Below are 24404 nucleotides of genomic sequence, written 5' to 3'. Positions count from 1 at the left end.
AGTTGTTATATTCGCACAATGCGTTAAATCAAAATCTTTGCTTCGATATGGTGCTTAAGAACTTCCTGTGTAACGCGCCAAACTATTTCTGAGTTGTTTGCGGGAACTCGGTATAAAATCATTCCGGTTCTGATAGATAAGAGTATTCATATAATGCGCGATTTATAAGTTTTTAACAAACATTATTGAAAATATAAAAATTTTATTGTCTACTGTGAAAATAGTATGCGTAGATTGAGTATGAAAACCAAGCGTAGCAAATCTGAAACTAGTGAGAGCAGTATCGAGGAAAATGGCGTCCGACGTTTAAGCATATCCGACAACAACGACGAAATGAAAAAGGGAAAGGAGAATAAGAATACAGAATCGCCACGCAAAAGTACAGCGAAAAAACGTTCATCTCGCAGTCGTCATAATCAAAAAGAAACAACTGAGGATTCTACCGTGAAGCCTGAAGTAGAAGATACTCAAGCTGTAGATACAGAAGAAGAAAATAAGAATGTCGGGAAGGCTGGACCTAGCAAGAGACTTAAAAAAGAGGGATCCTCCTTAACAAAACAGGAAGGAAACAATGAAAAAGAGTATGAGGTAAGTCAGACATCATATTTAGTGTGTTTATTGTACGTGTTACAACTATGTTTACACGGCAACAAGAAAGCGTCTCCTATGTATGCAATGTTACTAGCAGCCGTTCAACTGAATGACAAAATTTCTGCTATAAAAGACAATAAAACAAAAATGATCTTCAGTATAGAAGATTAATGCTAAATAATCCATCTTGTAAAAAAAATTGTTTCTACGAAACTTTAAAATTTACCTAATATTTTACGTGTATTCACGATATATCGCCGCATTAGTAATCATACAGCGCCATTTATGATACAGTTTAGTCATAGGTAACTTGATTTATTGCCGTACTTCGCGTAATACATAAAAAATGTGAAACAAAATGTCATGTATAAAATCAAAATATTCGTACTTCTTATGATAAAATTGAGTATTAGAAAAGTTTTTAATTAATATTACCAAACTATCTTGCTTCTTTCTTTCATAATATAATTTTTCTGCATTTCATCTTTTATTTAAACAGTTGAAAAAGCATATGTAAAAATGGAGTTTTTATATGAGATTTAATTTAGTATGCAATATATAGTAAATGCATTGTTTGAATATAATAGTTAATATTTCAATTACCTAGGTAGAAAAAATTGTGGGTCAACGTACAATCAAAGGTCGGCGTCAATTTTTAGTCAGATGGAAGGGATATGATGCAGATTCTGATACATGGGAACAAGAAAAAGATCTAAACTGTTTAGAATTAATAGAAGAGTTTTTAACTGAAAATACTGAAAATGAAGAAGACCCTAAATCTAAGCAGTTAGATAATTCTGCAAAGTCACCTAAAGTTAAAGCTGTAAAAGTGGACAAAAAATCTAAAAAGCTTAAAAATAATGTCAAAAAACAAACAGAAAATGGTATTATTTTGCAAATGTTACTTATAAATTTAAAAGAATTATTTCATATTGTGCAGACACTTAATTTCTTAATTAAATATAGGTAAACAAATAGTAACATCAGATGAAGAAAAAAGTGGAAAAGATGATCAAAAAGAATTTGAAGTGGAAAAGATTATAGAAGTACATTTTAAAAAGAATAAAACAAGAGAATTTTTAATTCGCTGGAAAGGATTTACATCAGCGGATGATACATGGGAACCAGAAGAAAACTTAAATTGTCCAGAACTAATCACTAAGTTTATGCAAAAAGTAGAAAAAGCTAAAACTACAGAAGCACGTGAACTTAGAGCAAATCGTCCTCATACGAAAAGATATACACTGACTACACATGAGTCTGGAAGAAGACTATCTCGACGAAATATGGACAAACAAAGGTTTGTGCATTTATAATTTCAAAAGTATTTATAGTTTTCCTACATTAAATTTAATTACATTGTTTCTTCCCCAGAGCTACTTATCACGAATGCGATGAATAAGTGATTGCAAAACAGCATGATTACATACATATATGTGATTCGCTTTTTCAAGAAATATCAAGATATAAATAACAATTAACAGTATAATGACATGATGAGGAACAATTAAAAAATATATATCTTTTGCTTTCTCAGTTTTCGATTCGCAGTAATAAATAAGAGAAAGTTATGTCTGTTCATTTATTAGCTTATGTTATTGTGTCTGTTTCATTTATTTTACATACATTAAATTTTAATAACGATGTGCGTCGCTCATGTGCTGACGAAATTTAACATTTGCTAAAAGCTGCTAATGTATGCATTAGATACGCATTAGAAATGTACAATGCTGTCTGCAAAAGCATATATTGCTCTATCAGCCTTGGATAGAGGGCTCACGAAGTACTATCGATATTGAGTTATTATCGATGATTATACAGGTATTGAATAAAATAATGGAAGCACCTCTTACATATCATATGCATATATGGGATATGACATATAAGAGGTGTTTCCATTATTTTGTCTAATCTTTTCAGTTATCTATACTCGTATTGAGTCTCTGTATTTCACTCACTTTTGTTGTATTTCTTTCGCTCGCTTGAATGCTTATCTGGACATCTATCTGCCCCGATAGGTGTCCAAATAAAGTTCTGAAATATAAATATATTGACGGATGGTATTATACTATGTAAATGTATATATTTTTATGTTATATGATGATTATGTTATCAGAAAACAAAAGATTTTTTAAGTCTCCAAAAAGTTTACAGAACTTAAAATATGTATAACGTATGTTATATAAATTTAATATGAAACATCTTTAATGCCGCAATTGTTTTGTATTTCGCTCAATACACTATATATATTAATAAATTTATCAATATTCTTTGTTACGTACATAAGAATAAAATATTTTAAAATTATGACGGAATTAAGAAACATATATATATTAGTAATGAATTATATTTTATCCATTTTAAATGAAATTTATTATTCTGTTTTATTATGTATACAATATAATTATAAATCAAGATATATAGGTATAAAGTTCATCCATAATTTGTAGTTGTAGAATAGGTATAGTGTATGGGCCAAGATTAGCTAGGTCGAAAATTAATCCATCGTGAAAGAGCTTTGACTATCATCTTATTACCACTTAAGGTCGTACGCAATAAGTAGTAAGTACATGCTTACATTATGCAGTATTGTCTCGTTAATATCTCGATGAATTTCTTGCTTTTCATAGTAGACACAGAGTCCCACTCTTCCATCATTTCATGAAACTGTGTTATCGCTTACTCTCCATCGGCGATATCTTAGCAAGCAATGAGTTATCAAAATTAAAGAAATAGAATTTTTGTATCTTTTTCTTTGCAATTAGTATTTCCTATATCAGTGCGCAAAGTGATTCCGAATATGCATGTGCTAACGAGCCAATACTGTATTCTGTTTTAAGTATGTTTCCCATAATAAAAAAATTTGTATTCAATGGAATCAAGAACGAAATTATATTTACAAGTCTAAGATTTGTATTTCAATATTGTACAAAAAGAACATTAATTTTGCATTAAAAGTTTTCTAGTACGACCTTACTCGAATGTATTTCTATTAATTCATTTGTCTCAACATCCGCGTTTCAATAATTTCATTCATAATTGATATTTAATGACCTCGCTATCGTGTTGCGCCTATACCGAAAAATCATTATAACTTTATGAACTGTAATTATAAAAAGTATTAATCTTACTATTGTAGATATCGTATTTGATAAATTTTATTATTTTTAGATGTTTTCATAACATACTCGTGGCCCATGCCACATCTGTAAACAAAACAGAAAGTAAACTCATGTAATAGATTCAAATGTTTTATTTTGCAATTTCGATATTCTTGCCAATAAATAACAAATGAACCTTTTTTAATACATGTATGAATTTTACTTTTAAAAATACAGTGACTTTGTACTATAACCAATTCATTTCATAATCTTCTAGTTTCTGTCGTAATTATCATAACAGAAAGTATGCAAGTTAAAAAAACGTTGGGAATAATTGATACCGAGAAAAGGTATTATAATAATATCGATCAAATCGAAACAGGTTTTAACAATTTTTGGAAAATATTTCTCATCTTATTTATCATTTTGATTCTAATAATTTTATTTATAACGTGCTATCGTTATATACACAGACGAGTCATTTCCATTTTAAAAAGGTTCATTATATTTTTGTTCTTATAATGTAATGCGTGTGTAATAATATATATAGTATGTGTGTAGCATACGCATATAATATTTAGTTATTGATAATGTATTAATATTTCGTTCATAAAGCTTAATTCGACGAAACGAAGATAACGGCGATGACAGATTTTCTATAATAGAAGAAAGGGAAAGTGATTCTTATGCAAAACGACGATTTTTAGGACCTAATATATGTAATTTTTCAAAATTTCATGTAAAATATGACGGCCAAAAGCACAAACAATATGAAAAAAAATGTAAATTAAGAACCCTTTTACAGGTATTAAAAATAAAATATATTAAAAATGATCATATTCAAATAATCATGATAGTTTAGTTTTTATAACTTATGTATATATGTGTGTAGATATATATGTATGCAAAAATTTATGATTAGGAAAAGAAAAAGTTGCTTGCTCCATGTGCGAGTAAAATAGAGACCTCTACTAACAATTTAACAAAGCAATTGCCCTTGAAAATGTTTTTCCCATCTTTTTCATCAGCTCATACTAAGTACAAAAATGTATCTAAAACAATATCAAACGAATGGGACATTAAAGATCTTGAAGATTATGAAAATATTTGTAAAAACTCACATCAGGTACCAATTAATATCAAATTTCACAATGAACATAACTTTTTAATTGTATGTTTTTTCTTTTTAGAATAACAAAGACATTTGTTTCTCAGATACAGATCTTAAATTTTTAGTAATGCCATTATCTCCAATAAAATCTGATATACAAAATGACAAATTGTTATTGTGCAAATGGAATTCAGGAAATATTAACAATTCTAAAAAACAAAATAATGTCAGTTCTAAATTGATAGACCTTAAATTTGAAAACACTGATTCATTTAGTGACAGTACACAAAAATACAAAATTTCCACTTCTAAGTCAAGTTATTCACCTTATCATTTATTCACAAAAAATTTAACTGATTCAAAATATTTCTCAGATTCTGCAGCTGATATGTCGAATATTTTATCAAATACATTTTTTAACAAATTAAAAAGGTTTTCAATAATTAACAAATGTTACTAAACTTTATTTAAGTTAATACACTAATCATTATAAACATTTGTATAGGTCAACTAATTCTTACACTAGTTCGACACTATCTGATATGTCTAATGCAATTAAAATAGGAATTGATCAAATACTACAAGTTAACTCAAAAATAAAAAATAGTTCTATATGTAATTCAGATAAAATTAATACAGTTAATAGAGATAAATTAAAAGAACTGAAATCACAAATAAACTTGAATGAACATAATGCATATCTTAAAAAAATGCAGAAAAGAATGAAATCATCCATAGATATACTAAGATATGAAATAAAAGAAGCTAAAGAAAAAATATTGAAAACAGATAAGAATTTCATTGGTACTTCATTGATGAAAAATAATTGTAAAAATTCCATTATAGAACAAACTATACTAAAACAATTAATTTGTAATAATCATATTTGTATTTCATCAGATAACACATCAGAAATATCTGAAACCTATGATGAATTGGGAATATTGTTCTCACAATATATCAAACTTCAAACTCAGCTGTGTCAAAGAAAGTATTGTCCTTTAAAGAGATATTTGAAACACAAAGTACAACACACTACAAGAAAATGTCAAACAAAATTTAATTATTCTCGCATATATCCTTATGACCAGAGACCAACATGCAATAATGGAAATATATGTATAGACACATATGATGAACTAAAGTTGATGTGTACTACTCCAACAAAAAGAAAGGATATTTACCAATGCATGTTTAAAAGGCGGAAACACATTTTAAATCAACCATGCATCATATCTAATCAAAATTTTGCAACTGTTGAATAAAGTTAGAACCAAAATTGATTTAAAATAAATTTAGAAGGTAAGATGATTTTAATTTAAACAATTACTTTCTTTTAGACTATTATTTTAACCTCTTTTAAATATATCTTTATGTAATGGTAGAAAAATAAACAACATATGTTTAAAAATTTAGTTTATTCTATCAATTACATACGTTCACTTCTTTTTACTTCCTTTACCTGAAGACCTAAAATATGTAATAATACAATTATATACCTTTGTAATTCTTTATTAATATATTTTGTTTAAGCAAATAAATACCTGGAGGTAAAGATTGCTTCAATTTTTCTGCCTTTTCTTTGTCTGTAATGACAAGAGTGTACAGAAATCGTGAACAGCGAACTTTAAACTTAACATTGTCCGCATTCTTCTTGATTTTCACAGCTGTATTGTTGTGATAAAAGGGATAAATTAATATATGTATGTTACATTGTATCACAATAATAATAGAAAAAATCTTAAATACTCACATTTTGCATCTTTCCTTCTGGCTTTTAAGAGAAAATCTTTGATTTCTTTGATTTCTCGCGGCTAAAAAAGTATTATATGTTATTCATTGCACCAATCACATTTATGTTACATTGAGGTTATGCAAATCTAATTTAACACATTTCTAATACATCTAATGAGATATGTAATGATTACATACAGTACATTATTATACACATAATACAAGAAATTAGATTAATTGCAGCTATAAATTATAGTACATTTACGTTAAAAATAAATATTTATTACTTACCATTGTAGACAGAAACTGTTAGAACCACCTGGAACAAACCGGAAAGACGTTTATTCTATTGATTTCTAGAAATTCCTCCACTTAAAATACGATATAAATAGAACATTTATATTTACATCATATACAAATGATATAGAATTAAAGAAAAAGAAGATTTCTAATGAAAAATTAGATTTTAAACGATCATACAGAAAAATACTACGAACCTTGTTAAGTGATAACCGGAAGAAGAGGATACTTTCACATTCAACTGTGTCAAATCAGCAACAAAAATATAAAATTGTGTACAATTGAAACTAGAAATATAACAAATATCAATAATCAAAATAATCAGTTAATTTTACGTTATGCATGATTTTTTATATGCATTATAATATTTTATAACTGTATATTAGAAATTATGAATATCGTTACGACACACATTTAATTTAAAAATATATTTACGTAAAAAATTTAAAAATTATTTCTTAAAAAGAAATCTGGGACCTTAAATGAAACTGTCATTTTATTAAATTAGATGTTAAATTAGATTATTTAATAATAAAAAATTTCTTTTTATAATATAGATATATACCTATATAAATATTAATATTGATCGTAGTTTCAATAAGTTTCTACTTAAATGCATAGATATGAACATAGCAACTAACAATATTAAATAAACAGGATAAATTAAAACAAAAATTAATTAATTAAAATTAATAAAAAGATTAAAACAAAAGTTGATAAAACATTAATTATTAATTTCGAAAACAAACAGATACATAATTTATCACTCTTTACTAAAACATATTGCGGAACTTGCTTTATTTTATGTTATCGTTTGTTACAAACTATTACAGTTGTCTAAACTACCACGAGAGAAGTACTTTTTATATTTAGCGCTATTCGATTGGTAATTCAGTTATCAAATGCTTATGTGTGTTCGTAACTAAGTACATGCTCCGTCAGTCATCTTTTCGCACCACAATAAAAACACATCAGTAAATTTGTCCGCGAGCCGGACTTTTGTGTTGTACCTCGTGCTTAAATGTAATTACTGGTTTTGTTATTACGTGAAGACTAAGCCATTAGAGAGCAATTTTGAAAATTTTTAGAAAAGAATGGATAATCCATTACCACATATTATGGAAAGCGTGGATTGTGATGGTTCAGCAAAGCCGAAAGACAGGTTAGTCAGCCTTCTTGATCAGATCGAAGTGCATGTAGAACAACTGAGGAAAGATGCTTGGAGACTCGAAGAAGAGAGAGATACACTTCTGACTACCTTAGATACACTTAGAAACAATGAAATTTTAAGTGAATTAGATGAAAGTAAGTATTTGTCTTACTAATCTTGAAAATGCAAGATCAATGCTTTATGTATCTAGAAACATCTAAAAAAGATTTTCAAAATTTTTTTATAAAATTCATATCGCTATAATATTACGTAACTGTATTTACTGTATTTGTATGATAGCAATGGTTATATATGATACTGCTTTTGTTTTATTGAACATAACCTACAAAGGATTATACAAAATTATTATTATTAAATATTATTTTTGAAAATAGCTGACAAGGACGATGTGATGAGGTATGCTGAAAGATTGTCTATGCGATGTTTAACAGTTGATGTGTTGGTTAAAGTTCAGCGTGATCAAATTCAAGAAGAAGCACTACATCAGGTTTATATATCATATTATATAATTTATATTAATTTATCACTATTTTTCTTAATGAAATCCTTAATAATACAAATTGGTTCATTCAGGTAAATGGTTTAATAGATAGTTTAGTTGTTGGCCTCCGTGACGATCCAACTGGAACTCGGCAGCGTTGTGCATCTTTTATGAATGCTTGTACTTCACAAAGTGTTGGTCATTCTGATAAAATCTTTGAAACAGCAATTCTTGGGTGTACTATGGATGATCAGAAACGAATAAAAAAGAGACTGCAGGGACTATTAGATTATATTGATAAAATGCACACAATTAAATTACTGTAAAGATCTATTTGGAATAACTGATTTTAAAAGAAGTCAGATAAGTAACTCTTTAAATCAGTAATTAATACGACCTAGTTATCTGAAAAAAGATTTGAGATAAATTGATCATAGCAGGGTGCTTGATAATTCAATAATGTTTATAGTAAATGTACAAAAAGTATCATATATTATGAGCTTTTTCTCTACATGTACTATTTCTACGCCTTGCTATCTGGGAAAATAAGCTTTTATGCATATTACACTTGTATATGTGCGTTAATTATGATAGGAAATTATTTAAAATTACTATAACAAATAATAAATATTTCCGTACTTACTTAAAAGATTCCGAGAATTAAAATTGTTTATTTTTAAAATAAATGATTATAACATACAGGGTATCCTGTGTAACGCGACTCGCTATTTCTTTGCCATTTGCAGCCATGTAACAAAGAATGTTTTGAAAGAATTCCGAAAATACTTTATTTTCATAACGAAACTAGTGTCACCGTGGTTAACATAAAGAGGATTATATGCTGCTTTTTCCATGAAATTGTAGAGGATTTTATAAGAAATTTAAAAAGCATATTTCATTATATTTTTATTAACTCAATACTAGGTTCATTGTAGTGGAAGTAATATTTCACTTCCTGATGCATTTCAGAATTATTTACATTTCATAAGGAAGGAATTGCTACATCATGTAGAGTTGTACATCCAGCAACTCTAATAACAAAATAATAACTTTCTATAAAAGAGCAAAATGTCGTATTGCAGAAGACGGTATGTAATTTGAATAAGTGTTAAAATAAAGTGTGCTATAAATTTGGTATTGAGTTAATAAATATATCATGTAATGTGCTTTCTGATTTTATTGTAAAGTCCCCACCAATCTCATGGAAAAAGCAATATATAGTCTTACTTTTGTTAAAGTGACCTTGGTTTCTCTATGAAAACGAAGTATTTTTGGAGTTTTTCTATCTTCATCTTCTCTTTTCTATCTTCTAATAAGAAGTCATTAAAATTAAAAACATTTTGTTATGTACAGGGTGTACAAAAAAGTTGGGGAAAAACTTTAGGGCATATAGTATTCATTAAAGTAAGAAAAAGAATCTTAATAAACATCTATCTAAAAATCATTAGTTTCCGAGCTAGGAGATGTTTAGTGTATGAAAGTATAGTGTATAGTAAACCAGTTGCTTTGTTAAATCAATTGATATAACAAATGGAAAACTGCTGCCAAGAAATAAGGGAAGGGGATCTTACATTGTGTGCGTGATTCTATCAAACAAACGAACCGAAATATGTGTTAAAATAAATAATGAACGGGAATCATATCAAATATATGCTGCAGAGTTACATTATTATGTTAATATGTTATTAACAAAAACATTTAGTAATTAAAAAACTAACTATTTTTAGGCTCAAGTTTATTTACTTACCTTTTTTTTTACTTTACTTACTTTTTACGTTTTTGTACACCTTGTATATGCGATAGAACAGAATGTATATATATACACATTATTAAAATTTTGTGCAATTTAATCTTTGTGTGGATATTATATGTATATATGTGATTGTTTTTAGTTATTATAATATGTCTATCCTACAATAACTTATTATATTGACCACTTAAAAATAATAGAGCTTACTACCATAAAAAGACTACTATGAAATATTAGTAAAAATTACATATAAATTTTAATTATATTAAAAATGTGATTTTAAATTTTCGCATTTTAAATACTATTGAAAATTGTAATATAACTTAATTTTAATATTGTAGACAGAATTATCACATTTATTACAAAATTTATGCAATTTGTTTTATATTATATTCGTTATAATATAAATAAGAATTTTATATACAGTTTGGCATTTTCAAAAGTTGTTCAATTTAGGTGAGAATTAATTATTTTTTTATTTTATATTATTTACGTAATTATCTTACTATTAAAAAAATCACTAATATTTATAATATGCTAGCATACTGCCAGGCCATTTTAATCGCATACGATCATTAGTCACTTTTTTTTTATAGGTTTAATTAAATTATGCTTTAAATCTAGTGCATTTCAGTTTTAATATGAGCTTGAAATTCCGAAGCATTGTACAGTTTATAATGAAAACATCTGGAGAGGAATTCAATTTTTGGTAATATCTATTTTTTTACACAATGAAGTTACTTATAATCGTATGGTACATATAACTTAAATAAAGCAAAATAGATTAAAATTTGAATAGTACACTTTTTGTATGCTTTCTGATATTTATTTTCTTTTTTAAATTTATCACAATTTTTTTAGGGTATTAATTAAAATAGATTCTTTAAAAATTATTTTTATGATATTTAATAATTATGATTCACAAAAAGGTATTGTTTATCAACATAATATTTTCTTCCTTATAAACTAAAATATTTGGTTAACATTATTTGTTTACATATAAATTAATGTCACTAATATTTTCTAAGAATTTGTGTGGAATGATTTAATTCTTTTAATTATAGAAGCTCTATTTTACTAAATTACGGTATTTAAAATTCCATTGTTTCCTTTTACCGATCACTTATAGTTTAGTAATTTAGTATATGACTCATATAAAAAAACACTATGTTCATCTCCAGCGTTCATACGAATAATATATTTACAGAAACATAAAAAATATTCCATGTTCTTAACACAAATATAAAAAGTACTTAATACAGGAAACATTTAAAACAATAAAGTGCTTAAAAATTGACGTATTTACACATGTTCGTAACAGTATCGAAGATAATAGAAAAATTGATAATATTCAATAATAAAAACTGAATTTATAAAAGAATATAAAAAAAATGATTCAATTACATTCGGTTATTACTTTAAACAAATTATACTTTTCTTTTTATCTCGTACTTTATATACCTTCTATATTTTTCACATTTTATTTAATAAAAGTATCTAACTAAGCAGTATTTAGTTAAACTGATATTTTTTTCATTCATAATTAACAAACACTGCGTAATAATAATGCATAATTGAAATAAATTAAAGCGAATTATGAAGTGGTAGCTCTTCTATAATCGTTTGTCGAAGGAAATGTGTATCACAAATTAATACACGCAATACTGTTCAAAATTAATCGCATTCAATTTTTCTCGTTATATCTTTGATACTCTGCGTAAAATACTGTGCGTATTTTATAACAATCCTAAAACCAATTTTATAGGCATCGAAACAATCGTACAAAAGCTATTTATATCTTCATAAATATGAATATATCAGTCTGTACATGGTTGAAGTATTCGTTACAATTTATCGCGTATTTATCCACGCAAAGACTAAAGTAGCCTACAAGCGTTTTTTACAAAATTTTTTTTCTTATGATTCTTTGCCTTGGTTCCTGGTCGCAAAACTATGGTACCATTCCCTGTATTCCGACCACACGTGGATCCATTCGGACTAAATGCACCTATAACACATACATACATATATTTTTATAAATTATGAAATTTGTCATTTAGAAGTAGCTAATAATAATTGAATTTATAGTACAATATCTTACACTCCGTTTCGTACTTCTACACGTTAACATGTTATATTAAATACATGTAACGTGTATGTTGCTAAATAATTTTAGAAACTTTAATTAATATATTCTGTAAATAATCTATATGCTGTAAACAGTTACTTGTACAATTACTTGTACAATTTGTGTTAACAAATAAACTAATTAATATCGTATAATTTTCTTTCATTTCTGTTCAGTGATTACGCTCAAAGAAAACTCATTCGCGTAAAATAATTAACAGGATAGACTAAAGACCGATTCGGTGTTGTAAGTGAGATTCACGCTCCGTTCCCACACTTTTACCGCATATACTCGCGAAACAGTTTGAAAATTATGCTCTAAACATTTTCGTGGCCGAAGTGTGATTGTTTCTTTCGTCCCATGTGAAACTAGATCATTCTAATTGTTATACTTTCTTATATTGCACATACAATTAAATCGTCATACAAGAGTTTCGCCTCTAATTTGAACATATATAATTCTTTCTTAAATTTCAATCATTTCAATCTCCATTTCATTAAAGTTGATTCATTTCAAGAAGTTCCCCTAAAGCTATCGATACAAGAGGAGAAAAAGTTTATCCTTTAAACAATATCCAACAGCACGTGAAAAATATGCGGGCCTATGTGTACGTATAAGTACATCATGTACGTATACTTGCGTGTTATTCAAGAATCAAGATCGATGCTTACAGTCACGCGATCTGAAGATGTATTTACATTCTACAGGAACTCGCTTAAAGTTCTCGACACTAACAATAAGTCAGCATCAATGAATATTTATTTTTCATAGTATCCATATGTAACAAAACTCTTCCTGATTATATTACTTCAAATAATCACGATAAAACATTACACGTTGAATATGATCTCTCCTTTTCGTCTTTTCTTTCAGAACACAAAAAAATTTTAATTAATTAAAAAACTTGATATTATATTTTTTATTTAGATGATCATCTCGATTTCATTTAATTATCAAGAAAGCTACATTGAACTTATTAATCTGTACTGTACTTTACCGAAAGACGTTATTACATGCGTCCTTGAAAAACCATAATCGACTGATATCCATACATATGCATATATAGTTATTGACTACAGATATAAATCTGCTGACCACATACAGATCACAGTAGGCCATCTACTAAATCTGTACAAACGTTCGATCTATCCTTCGTCTTATCGACGATAAATCAGTCGCAACATTGAAATACTTCGAATGCTTCGAGTCAAGAAAATAATAAGGAGAAAAGACGAGGCAAAAGAGTGGCAAAAATCTATTTCGAATCTGACTTGATACATCTGTCTCCTCACGAGCCACGAACGTGATGACGATATACTTAAAGAGGAGGCAGAATCAACTCAACCCGTAAATACAAGCGTGCGTATCCGGTACAGTTAATACATTATGCATCTTCTCGAGGAGTTTCCAAGAAAGCGCACTGTTCTTTTCACACAGCTATTACCGGCTAAAACAACTGGACAGCGTCTATATCAAATCGGCCACGTGTGAATCGACGATACTCCATTGTTCTCTTTCGTACAAATTTGTGCGTTTAATAGCTGATACGAGCCGCGATCAATGATACCATTCATTACCAATTTTCCACGTTCTTTGCGCCTGAAACGAACGAATCCTTGGTATACATGAAGTCATGAGATCGATTTGAAACACTTTTTAACTTTAATTCACTGAATTCGGAGTAAAAGTAGATAAATGAAAGTTAAGAACGATCAACAACAGTTATAGATTTTATGATGAGAAACTTGTATAAACGGAGCCGTTAACTCTATCATCTGTGTTTCTGAAGTATTACGGATGCGTAATCCTACTCTACAGTATCTACTAGATTCCTTCAAATGAAACATAAATATATTTTCCATTTATCAATAGTTGTATGATATTAACGATACTTGATAATTCCTATTATGAAATAATTCACACTATCGGCGAAGAGAAAACAGAGAATCAACTCACTTATTACGGAAGGAGATCTAGGTCCGGCTGAGTATAATCTCAGGTCATCCTGATAATCATCGTCACAGCGACGCATCTCATGGAGACATCTTGATGCCAAGTGCCGGAAGACGCTCATGACTCCAACGTCCTCTTTCACGGATGTTCTTAAAAGCTTACAGCCGAGGGCACGACCAAGTCTCTCAGCTTCGTCCCTGAAACAATGCTATGCTCGAGATTACTCGAAATTGCGCCGCTAATTAAGCAAACTAGGCGTTACGCTTACGGATCAATGACGCACTGATCAACGAGGTCCATTTTGTTTTGTACAAGAACCGTGGGAATTTCGCCGCACTCGTTCTCCACCTGCAAAGCAAAATAGATCACCGCTTTTATCAGTCTGTGAACTACAATTCAAAGCCTTTTTTTCTAATTAACGCTAACAGAGTAGCTACTGTTTGTGAAAATTTCGAACAATCAGGAAACGATTTTATAAGTTAGATTAGTCGCGATTTAAACAAATTCTAATTGAGTCCCCATTTAAACCTCGTACGAACATCTTCGTTTAATTTGCTAACTTTGCAAGAAAATACATATAAAATACGGTAGAAGTACTATATCGAAACAAAATATGATTCACAGTGATAACTATTCGCGCCGATTTGTATCTGTTCGAGACTCAGTTACACCTTTCTCGACTGTGTTTCTCCGCAACGAAAGAAAAAAGCGAACGTACAAGTTTCTACGAAAGGAATTCGAGAGCGTATCCGATGATCTCGAACGATGTTCGGAGTCGTTTGCCACTAACATGCTTTTTGTCAGTATTAGCCATGACTTACCGATGAACATGTTTATATCATCATTATTAATCCTATATATAAACTTATATTACTCTGCTGTAATATTTTATAGCAGTCTTCATCGAAATAATTAAAGATCTTCGTCGTTGTTCTTTATATAGTCCTATAACACTGATTAACTTCCAACTATACATGTTGTTGAAATACTATATAGTTCCGTTGACTGTGTGCGAAAAAGGGACCATTGAGGAACACCGTATAAAACTACGATTCTCTAAGTGAATACCTTTAAGGTATTATCTCCGGTACGTATCACAAGAATCGCATGCATTCTTTACTTAAACTCGTTTTACATGGAGGGAAGTCAAAAAGTGTATCGATGAGAGATTCAGTTTTTCTCCGTTCGCTTAACTTGTTTCGAAGATTCTGCATACTCATTACAAATTGTATCGGATAAAATATTAAAGAGAACTAGAAATTTTCTAAATCATTCGAGATCATATGATCTCTAACTTCGTTGAGGTAATATTACGTTTTAGAAAATTATTTGAACGACATTTACATACAGCTTAGTAGAATGACTACAGTTTACATTGTAACGATTTCAATGAAAAAATAACATTAGATTATTATCTTTTATGCTAACAAAGGAGACTCAAACGTCAGAAATGCTACTGAATACTTATATATGACCGTATAACGGATTCCCTTAGAGCAAGCATGATTCTATGAAATGCATCTTGGTAAAACAATCTAAGATCGATGTGCCGCTATCTATGGTAACATTCAGCCATAGAGCGACTTAAAATCAGCCCCCTGCATTAATGGCACCTTCACTTTCACATTCCACCATCCGTCGTGACTACCTACGGAAACGTGCTCGTGTGCACAAGAGTCGTACCTTCAGTTTCCACGAAGGAATGGCGTCGAAGGAATCTCTGTCCGTGGCTGAATAAGCGAGGACGCAGGCATGGGCGCCGCGATAATAAGCCGCAGTGATTGCGTCGAATTCCTCCTGACCGGCAGTATCCCACAGCATCAGTCTTACGTCCTCGCCATCCACCCTGTGCAACAATAAGACAAACTTCTTAGGAAACTTGGAATTCTTTTACAAAATAATAGTTTACTTAAGAAAGTAGGGTAAATGAGTGCATAGTGAAAAATTCATTCAATTGTTTCACTCTGGGCTTCCAGTTGTTCAGAGGACGTTCTAGTTCTCTATTTTCTCGCCATTTCGTGAACGGGAAACGAGTAAAATGATTTACGACACGTCCGATCTTTAGCAAATGTAGTGGATGTAATTTTGCTTCGTAAATCAATACGAACGATGGAATGATTTATACGCGTTATGGCTTTTCAGATAACGTTCTTGTAGTATCCTAGCTTACTGGTGAGTTTCTGTTAGCTAGGTTCGATTCGATCGCCGACCATCGCTATTCTGAAATTTATTCCAATATCGTTGACAACGATTAAGATATCTCGGATAATTAGATGCTCGACTGTTTCGTTTCGTTTCGGAATAGTAAGAACTTTATTCCTATCGATGAGAATACATTAGTGAATCAGCATATTAGGTAAAAATGTATTAAGAAAAAAAAAAAAAAACGTTAGATTAAATTTTTCAGATAAGCTCTGGTTTACACAAGTAATAAGAAAACGACAAAAGGACGTGCATTTTCTTCTTTTGTGATATTATCAACTCGACAGGTCCGGCGCAAAATACTGTAAAATCACGCGATCGAGGACGTGCACGGAACTTTCGGCCGTAAAATATTTCTCGACCAACGTATGTAGATATACGCACGTGCAAATTAAATAAAGTCGGATGAAAGGCTGTCGTGACGAAGGTCGCCGGTAGCGGGACATTGTACTTAAAACACCGATGCATATGCATGAACCTGCAATGCTCCTTTTCCCCTTTTTTCTTTAAGAAAAGGGACTGTTAAGACGTATAGACGTATCGATGGAAAGCCCTTTTGAATTACGTTGATATTTACAACGAAATGCCGTGAAACACCGATTTGTCTTAAATTCCTCGATCTACTTAAGGCGCGTGAAAAGGGAAAAGAGAAAACTCGACCGCGTTTCTTCCAAACAAACCCATAAATTTGCACGAGATCGAGCATCGTAGAACATTCCGTTATTCGATTTAACGAACTCTCCATTCATTACTCGAAAGGTGTACAGTTATCGGTATCTTCATTGACTTGAGCTAAGATCAATGATTTAAAATTACTATTCGTTCAAGCCTACCGACTATAAAATGTTCGCTTATTAAATCGTGTTACGCTTCGTTGTAGCTGGTCTCTTAGGCAATTTACCGATTTTTTACAGGCTACGTCTTTTGTTTTGTTGCAACGCGTTGGAAGAAAGGAGGCGTAAAAAGGACTTCCCTTCTTAAAAAGGCGACTACGATTATCGCGGGGCAAATGTGCATCAGGAAGTATCCCACGATAGCTCGTGTCGAGACGTATAACACGCGCATTTCTCAGGGACCTAGAAACGCACACTTGCTTCTAGAAAAACGTCTTGACGAACATCTGTATAACCGTACGCGAAATATTTGGCGCTTAAAAGGCAACGAACGCTGTTTCGTTGCTTAGTCGTGTAAAAATTTACGAAGATTTCATCCAGATATCTGTATTCATCCTATCGATGAATCTATAGACTATAAACCGACGATTCATAATCAAATCATTTTAAGGAAACGAGTTAAGGAGTGTACATTTTTTTAATTATGTAATTATACAAGAAGGAAAGACATCGTATGAAGTACTATAAGGAAGATAGCCAACCAGTTTCTTTTTAATTAGCAATCGAATGGACTAACGAACGCATACTATGAATGTCATTAAACAGATTTAATAACGAAGATTTAATTTGATACTGCGTTTTACAATCGAAATCGAATTTAAAGAGCAATTGGATATTGCTTGGTCGGCCTTCCAGAAAATAATGAAACGATGACTAACAATAAGAGTAGAACGTTCTCCCGCAGAACGTAATTAACTTGAAGAATGTATCTGTTCGGGTCAGAATACAGTCTATTATACATTCTTTTTTAAAACAGTCTTTAATTATCGACCGACGGCTTACAACTTCTTCCTCATCTTCCTATATTTTTAGCAGTATGAAAACAAATTTTTACCTCCCCTCCCGGATATTAATATTCCCACCGTTCGTGAGATATTCTTTTCCAATCTAGACGGCAACACGAAATTCTGCCTCCTTAGAAACCACAATCGGAACCCTCTTTATGATTTTTCGCCCCGATATCGCGTGTTCCTACGTAGTGTAATTATTTCGACTATACTCGCAGGTACACGTTTTCTGAAACAACAATCGCTTCAAGGTCTTCGATAAGCTGCACGAGCAAATAAATGAAATCGAGTTTCTCGGTTGATCGAAGGGACTTCGAGAGGGTTTCATTATGCGCTTCACGTACCAACAATGTTTTATGCGCAAAAGGACCCCGTCGAAGTGTAGAGAAATAACACGATGAATTTTCTCGTCGAGGCTAGCAAGATTGGGTGAAACGATCCTTTTTTTATCAGTCGAACAGCTCCGCGCCATCGTAATCAACCAGATCGAAGCTTATTCAAACGGATTTTTCTCGATTGACCAATAAAGATTTCGTGATAATCCGATTATGGTAAGAAAAAAGACTTTTTGTACGTCGTAGGCTACTTTTAAGGTATTAAATGGCATCGTCATCGATCGTCATTTCGTTTGTAGCATTAAAGTCTCGTCGAGGAAAATAATAATAAAGAACGTTTTACTACGAACTACTTTTATCCTTTTCCTTTAATCTCTATTTTTTCACGTTTACTTACTCTATCTCCCGTTCCAGAAAATCGACACCGATGGTCTTCTTATAGTCTCTCGTGTAAGTACCTTTGCAAAACCTTTGGATCATCGACGATTTCCCCACAGCACCATTACCGACTATCACCACCTGTAAATAAAGATTTTCATATGCACTCAATGATTTGATCGATGGAAACTCGTATCACCGACTACGTCGAATTGTTTCGTTGCGAACGTTGCATCGATATTATCTGTCATTAGGGACAATTTCAAATTGTCCAGTGATAGCGTACGTACATACATGTAGGATCATCTGGAAGGTAGACTTTCTAAAACCTGTAGGTCGAGACGAGCAAAAAACAGCATAGATCCTGTAGCTAATTTCTCGCGCAACTTTCTTGCCAGCAAATTATGAGGCGATTGAATAAAATCGGTCGCCTCTTTATTCGATAACGCGAATATTAAACCGTGTCGGTTTCATTTTGCAGAGTAAGGTGCAACATTTTAAAATTTATTTTTTAATTCTTAGAAATATTTTATATAATTAGAATAATAGAATTTATGTACGTATAAACACAACGATACTAGCTGGTGCAATTAACACATTAGCAACGATATTAATTAATTGAAATATGTATATTGCGACTAACGCATATTTAACACACCTGTGACAATTCTTATCCAGAACGGTACGAGAATGATTCACTTGCTTCGAAATTGCATTTTGTCGATCAATAATGACCAAACATATTCGATCGCAGAAATAAGAACGTTTGAACATGGAAGAAGCAATCGATAAGAGCGTCATAAAGAGGTGTTGCTTTTCAATCTGAGCGTGTACGACGTATATTTGCGATATCGTCGAATATTCAAGCCCATTACACAGCACATACGTACAACTGTTTCGCTTTTCACAGCAACGTGTTCGATCACTTTAAACATAGACTGGCATTTAACTATTAATACCGAAAACTAATCGAATAGTTATAATAAATGACGGTAATACTCATAAGAATCGACACTATCGTATAGCTGCAATTTATTTTCATGATTGATACCGCTTTTGTGGACGTGTTTTGAAGTATTGGAACCGTGGGGGCAAAGACTTGTTCACCTATTAACGCGAGTATAATGTACAATGGAATGATCGATAGGGCAAGGATCGTTTGGCCTTCGAGTCCGGAAATATAAAAGCATGAAATAACAAGGAAGGAAATTTAGTTAAGTTGTATGTGAATACTTTTATGATTTCAGGTTGATTAACAGTTTTTCATGTACAGTTACTACGCTACATAATTTGAAGTAAAGAAAAAGAGGAAGTGCTTAATTATGAAGTGCATTCTCACCGATATCAAAGGTGTGCCATCATTTTTCGTCGATGATGCAAGGTACCACTGTCGTCGTCAAATCAGACAGTTTTGTACGTTTTCGCAATGTCCATATGAATGATTTTAATGAGCAAAATGACATTTAAAATGTAAATTCCGACGTATTTTTGTCAGATATTTTATAGAACCGATGGAACATAAATATTTCAAACATAACGATTCATTTTGCTTAGACTTGATATATTTTATAGCGTGTTGAAATATATTTAAAATCCCGTGAAATGTCCCCAACCGTGTCCACTGGGACATCGTACCTTAAATAATTCTGCCAAAATCGAGATAACGGTTCGCTCAAAGGAAGAAGTAGGTTAAATCGATAAGGGCCCGAATCCACGTGAACCGGTCTTTGAGATCGAGCTTCTGTTGAAACTTATGCATATGTATGAGGAGTCCGATATATCCTAATAAACGTACAGGGTACCCCTAAAATTAGGTACTAGTCACTGAAAGTCAATTAGCAAATATAAAAAATATATAAAAAATATATAAAAATATGCAAAACAACATTAAGACTATTTATCAAATAATTTGGAGTACTTCAGAAATATTTATAGAACTTGAACATTGAAAACATTTTTTAATATCTGAATTTCGAAACGGCTTGAAGTCTTTGAAATATAATACATATATGTATAGTAAAATGTATATAGCGTATATATAATATATTGTTTTAGAACATTCTGAAATAACGTAATTTATATTGATAATGTTAAATATCTGATTTTTCAAACACCTTGTAGATATCTAGATGTCTCACGTTAATTTACGAATGGTCATTAGAATATTACGAAGAAAACAACATGGCGAGGAAATACCAAGGACATTCCAAGGTCGTTCGTCTTTTTTAACAAAATATTATAACTTATCTCAAACTTTTAACAATTAACTTCTGTATTTGAATTATTATACATTCGTAACTCAAATAATTTAAGAAATATAATATGTAAATCCAGCAAAACAGATTCCTGCGAAGAAAAATAAAAAATGAAATGTTCGTTCATACGACATGATTAATAACGTATCACTTTACCTTTCAAGAAATAATACTAGATATTTACAAAATATATTTCTTACTTATTACAAATATCGCATAAAAATGAAAGACACATACACATACATTGAAAATTAGAAAATATGTATTAAATTAGTAAAATGTTACATGTAATCAATTCATCGATATTATCGGGCTATAAACTATACGACTGGATTTTATATTGTACTAGATCGAAAGAAGAATGCTGTAATGTATTACATTATGTAAACATTTCTGCAACTTTTTATAACTTCGTAAATTATGAGCTTTCACAGAAAATATTCCGATGGAGAATGCTGTTTTTCATATTAACATTGTGTAAATAAATAGTATTCGCGATTATTAATCGAAATGTGCATAGATTTTCTCTCTGTTTTTTTGGTATTCTTTATAAATAATCCGACTGATTTGGTATATTATATCATTGAAGTAATGATTTTCATTACGCTTCTTTTTTCACCGATGATTCAGAAACACCTATTAGAATCAAACAGTATACTAATTAAAGCAGTGTATATTAATCCTGCGAATTTCTCGAGGAACTTAATCCTCACTTTCTAATTTTGTAGTTTTATCTTTCGAAATTAAAGAAATATTAAAGTAAACTTAAGTATTATCAGCAAAGTGTGTAATATAAAAATTTAATTACAAATATTAAATTATCATTAGTCGTAAAAGGAGATATATAAAGGTAGACAGCAGATAAATTGCTTAATCACATAATCGTTAATCCTTTTCAAAGTACGAACAATTTTTCTAATGCAAAAATTATTCACTTTATAACTGCTTTGAGCATTCGATTAAAAGACTAGAACAAGTTAGTCGAACATTACGATAGATTTTCAAATGATCAAATCACCGTTAAAATTTCTCTTCTACTTAAATAAGAAATATCACTATAAAGAGTCGCATTCCAAGCAAATGAATACTACGGTTGAATACTTAACGGAAACGGAAAACTAAGTAAATACATATCTATGTATGCTTACAAAATGATTATTTATAATAACCATAGAAGAAACATTAACATTCATATTCACGTCAATCTTATCATTAGTAAATACTAATGAAAACAACCGGTTATAAATGGCACTGAATTATAATCTGTAATATAATGTTTAAGAACATTTCTAAACGATTAATTTCGAGTAGAAATTATTTAATAAACGAAATGCAGTCATTATATGTAGTTAACTTTAAAAGCAGTGTTAATGAAAAATAATCCGAAAGACGCGGAAACACTCTATTCAGAAAGGGATTAGTTTTGTTACATATTTCTATACGGCGAAATAAGATGTAATGACGCACGCATGCACGCACTGGTTGTTCCAAGTAAGTACAGACAATAAGAATAGTAAAAGTAATACATGGTCTTATATAGAAGCATATGCCTATGAAAATGTCAGTATGTACCGTTATAACAATCGAAAGATAAACCGTATTCATTGAAGCAGGACCACAAATGATGTATAAATTTTTACATATATCACATATGTACATATCTTTTTCGTAATTACTATGAGACAAGAATATCTTAAGAAAATAAGAATATTTTTTATTTTATCTTATTCACATATACATTAATATATATGTATATATATAATATATATTACATATATATATTTTAGGGATCTTATTTAATTTAGATTATTAAACTTATTTAAAAATAATTTTAATCTTGAAATACCACAAACTCTAAAAAAATTATAGGTGAAAATGCTTACGCTTTTGAAAAATCATATCATATACAATAATTATATTATTTTTCTATCTCTACATTTATAATTGTTTTTCTTATCCATTCTCTTTTGTTTGAAAAAATAACTGAAACGGAAAAACCATTCCTAACCTATAGTATATTAAGCCGGTTCACTTGTGTGTATGTTATGTATATATATATATATATATATATATACATATGATACTGCAGATTTGTCACTGCGCATACGCATTTCGAAAAGTTGATTTCAAATTCAATATAAACTTCGGTGAAACAATATTGCTTAAATACTAATTAGCATTCGAGACTTTTAAATATAATTACCTTGCTGTCATTTTAAATTTTGGTATAAAAAATATAGATATAAATAAAAGTGGTTACGCTTGGTGTAAACAAGTAATCTGCTTTTTCTGTATAGAAAATATATTAATGTGTTCTAACACATTTAAAAGCGCGCCAATTAAAATTATGTTTATGGAAAGTATAAAATGATAATATGTATTATCGGTAGAAAAGTATAAAAAAGGAAAATAAAATTAAATTTTTGATTACCTTGAGTGATATCTCAAGTTCTTCCTCCCGCATTCTGACCGTAATGTGATTAGCATAATATCCAACTGCAATATAACCCGCGATGTCGGCCGCCAATCTTTCGTGTGAAAATTTTACTCTTAGCAATAATCACCTTTCGCGATATTTCGAATCTATCACTTCACACCATGATCGAGACATTTTTATGGATTTGAAATAAAAATTTCACGCACTTTTTTTTATATATTTATTCAACATCGGTAAAATACTTTATCGTGCCGAGAGAATAACGTACATACCGGACACGCGAATACGCGCCACTAGCCGACTGAACACCTGTACAAGACACCTGCCGAGACTTACCGGTTAGTAACTTTCCCTAGTAATATTTCTATTTTGTATCAAAATCAATTGCCAACTACTGAAAGAAAATAAAAACTAAAATAAAATAAAATTATGTGTTTGATAAAGTTAATAAGTAGTAATGCATTGAAATCTATGTTTTATGCTACATAAATTAAATAAAATGTAAATGACTTATTTTTAAAGTTATTATACAACCACAGATCAAGTTACAACTAATTTTATTTCAATTTTAATGTATATGTAGTAAATATATTTTATATGAAATATTTACAACAAACCATCTACAGTAGAATATTATTATCAAGTAATACATATATGTATTTAGATAGCATTCGAAATAACTCATAACATTGAAATAGTATATTTGAGACAATTTAATTAATAACATATGATTAAAAAGTAAATTAGTTTATAGAAAGAGACATACCTATGTATATTACAGATGCTCGAGAAGTAG

General features: G+C 30.2%; 5 protein-coding genes across 5 annotated transcripts; 3 read left to right on the top strand and 2 right to left on the bottom strand.

Annotated features, from left to right (window-relative positions):
* The first annotated feature begins 79 nt into the window (after positions 1-79).
* Positions 80-3833, top strand: LOC132916376 (chromobox protein homolog 5-like). Its single transcript, XM_060976298.1, has 4 exons — positions 80-588; positions 1199-1475; positions 1558-1891; positions 1966-3833. Exons 1-4 carry the CDS (start codon positions 226-228, stop codon positions 1991-1993), a joined length of 1002 nt encoding a protein of 333 aa, XP_060832281.1. The 5' UTR covers positions 80-225; the 3' UTR covers positions 1994-3833.
* Positions 3834-4047: 214 nt separating this feature from the next.
* LOC132916377 (uncharacterized) lies at positions 4048-6218 on the top strand. The gene has a single exon (XM_060976299.1). It carries the CDS (start codon positions 5346-5348, stop codon positions 6066-6068), a length of 723 nt encoding a protein of 240 aa, XP_060832282.1. The 5' UTR covers positions 4048-5345; the 3' UTR covers positions 6069-6218.
* Positions 6205-7129, bottom strand: LOC132916379 (large ribosomal subunit protein eL38). The gene is made up of 5 exons (XM_060976300.1): positions 7035-7129; positions 6829-6856; positions 6557-6617; positions 6348-6470; positions 6205-6273 (listed from the first exon to the last, which is right to left on the bottom strand). The coding sequence occupies exons 2-5, from the start codon at positions 6829-6831 to the stop codon at positions 6233-6235; spliced, it is 228 nt and encodes a 75-aa protein (XP_060832283.1). The 5' UTR covers positions 6832-6856; positions 7035-7129; the 3' UTR covers positions 6205-6232.
* Positions 7130-7739: 610 nt separating this feature from the next.
* On the top strand, positions 7740-12522 carry LOC132916373 (BAG family molecular chaperone regulator 2). The gene is made up of 3 exons (XM_060976294.1): positions 7740-8142; positions 8383-8495; positions 8582-12522. Exons 1-3 carry the CDS (start codon positions 7932-7934, stop codon positions 8813-8815), a joined length of 558 nt encoding a protein of 185 aa, XP_060832277.1. The 5' UTR covers positions 7740-7931; the 3' UTR covers positions 8816-12522.
* Positions 12109-23943, bottom strand: LOC132916372 (ras-related protein Rab-23). The gene is made up of 6 exons (XM_060976293.1): positions 23603-23943; positions 18936-19057; positions 16004-16166; positions 14589-14668; positions 14324-14517; positions 12109-12247 (listed from the first exon to the last, which is right to left on the bottom strand). The coding sequence occupies exons 1-6, from the start codon at positions 23633-23635 to the stop codon at positions 12117-12119; spliced, it is 723 nt and encodes a 240-aa protein (XP_060832276.1). The 5' UTR covers positions 23636-23943; the 3' UTR covers positions 12109-12116.
* Between the last annotated feature and the right edge of the window lie 461 nt (positions 23944-24404).

The sequence above is a fragment of the Bombus pascuorum genome, chromosome 2 (assembly GCF_905332965.1).
Source record: "Bombus pascuorum chromosome 2, iyBomPasc1.1, whole genome shotgun sequence".
Taxonomy (NCBI): Eukaryota; Metazoa; Arthropoda; class Insecta; order Hymenoptera; family Apidae; genus Bombus; species Bombus pascuorum.
Note: the sequence above shows the minus strand (reverse complement) of the source record. Positions and strands in the feature narration are given on the sequence as shown.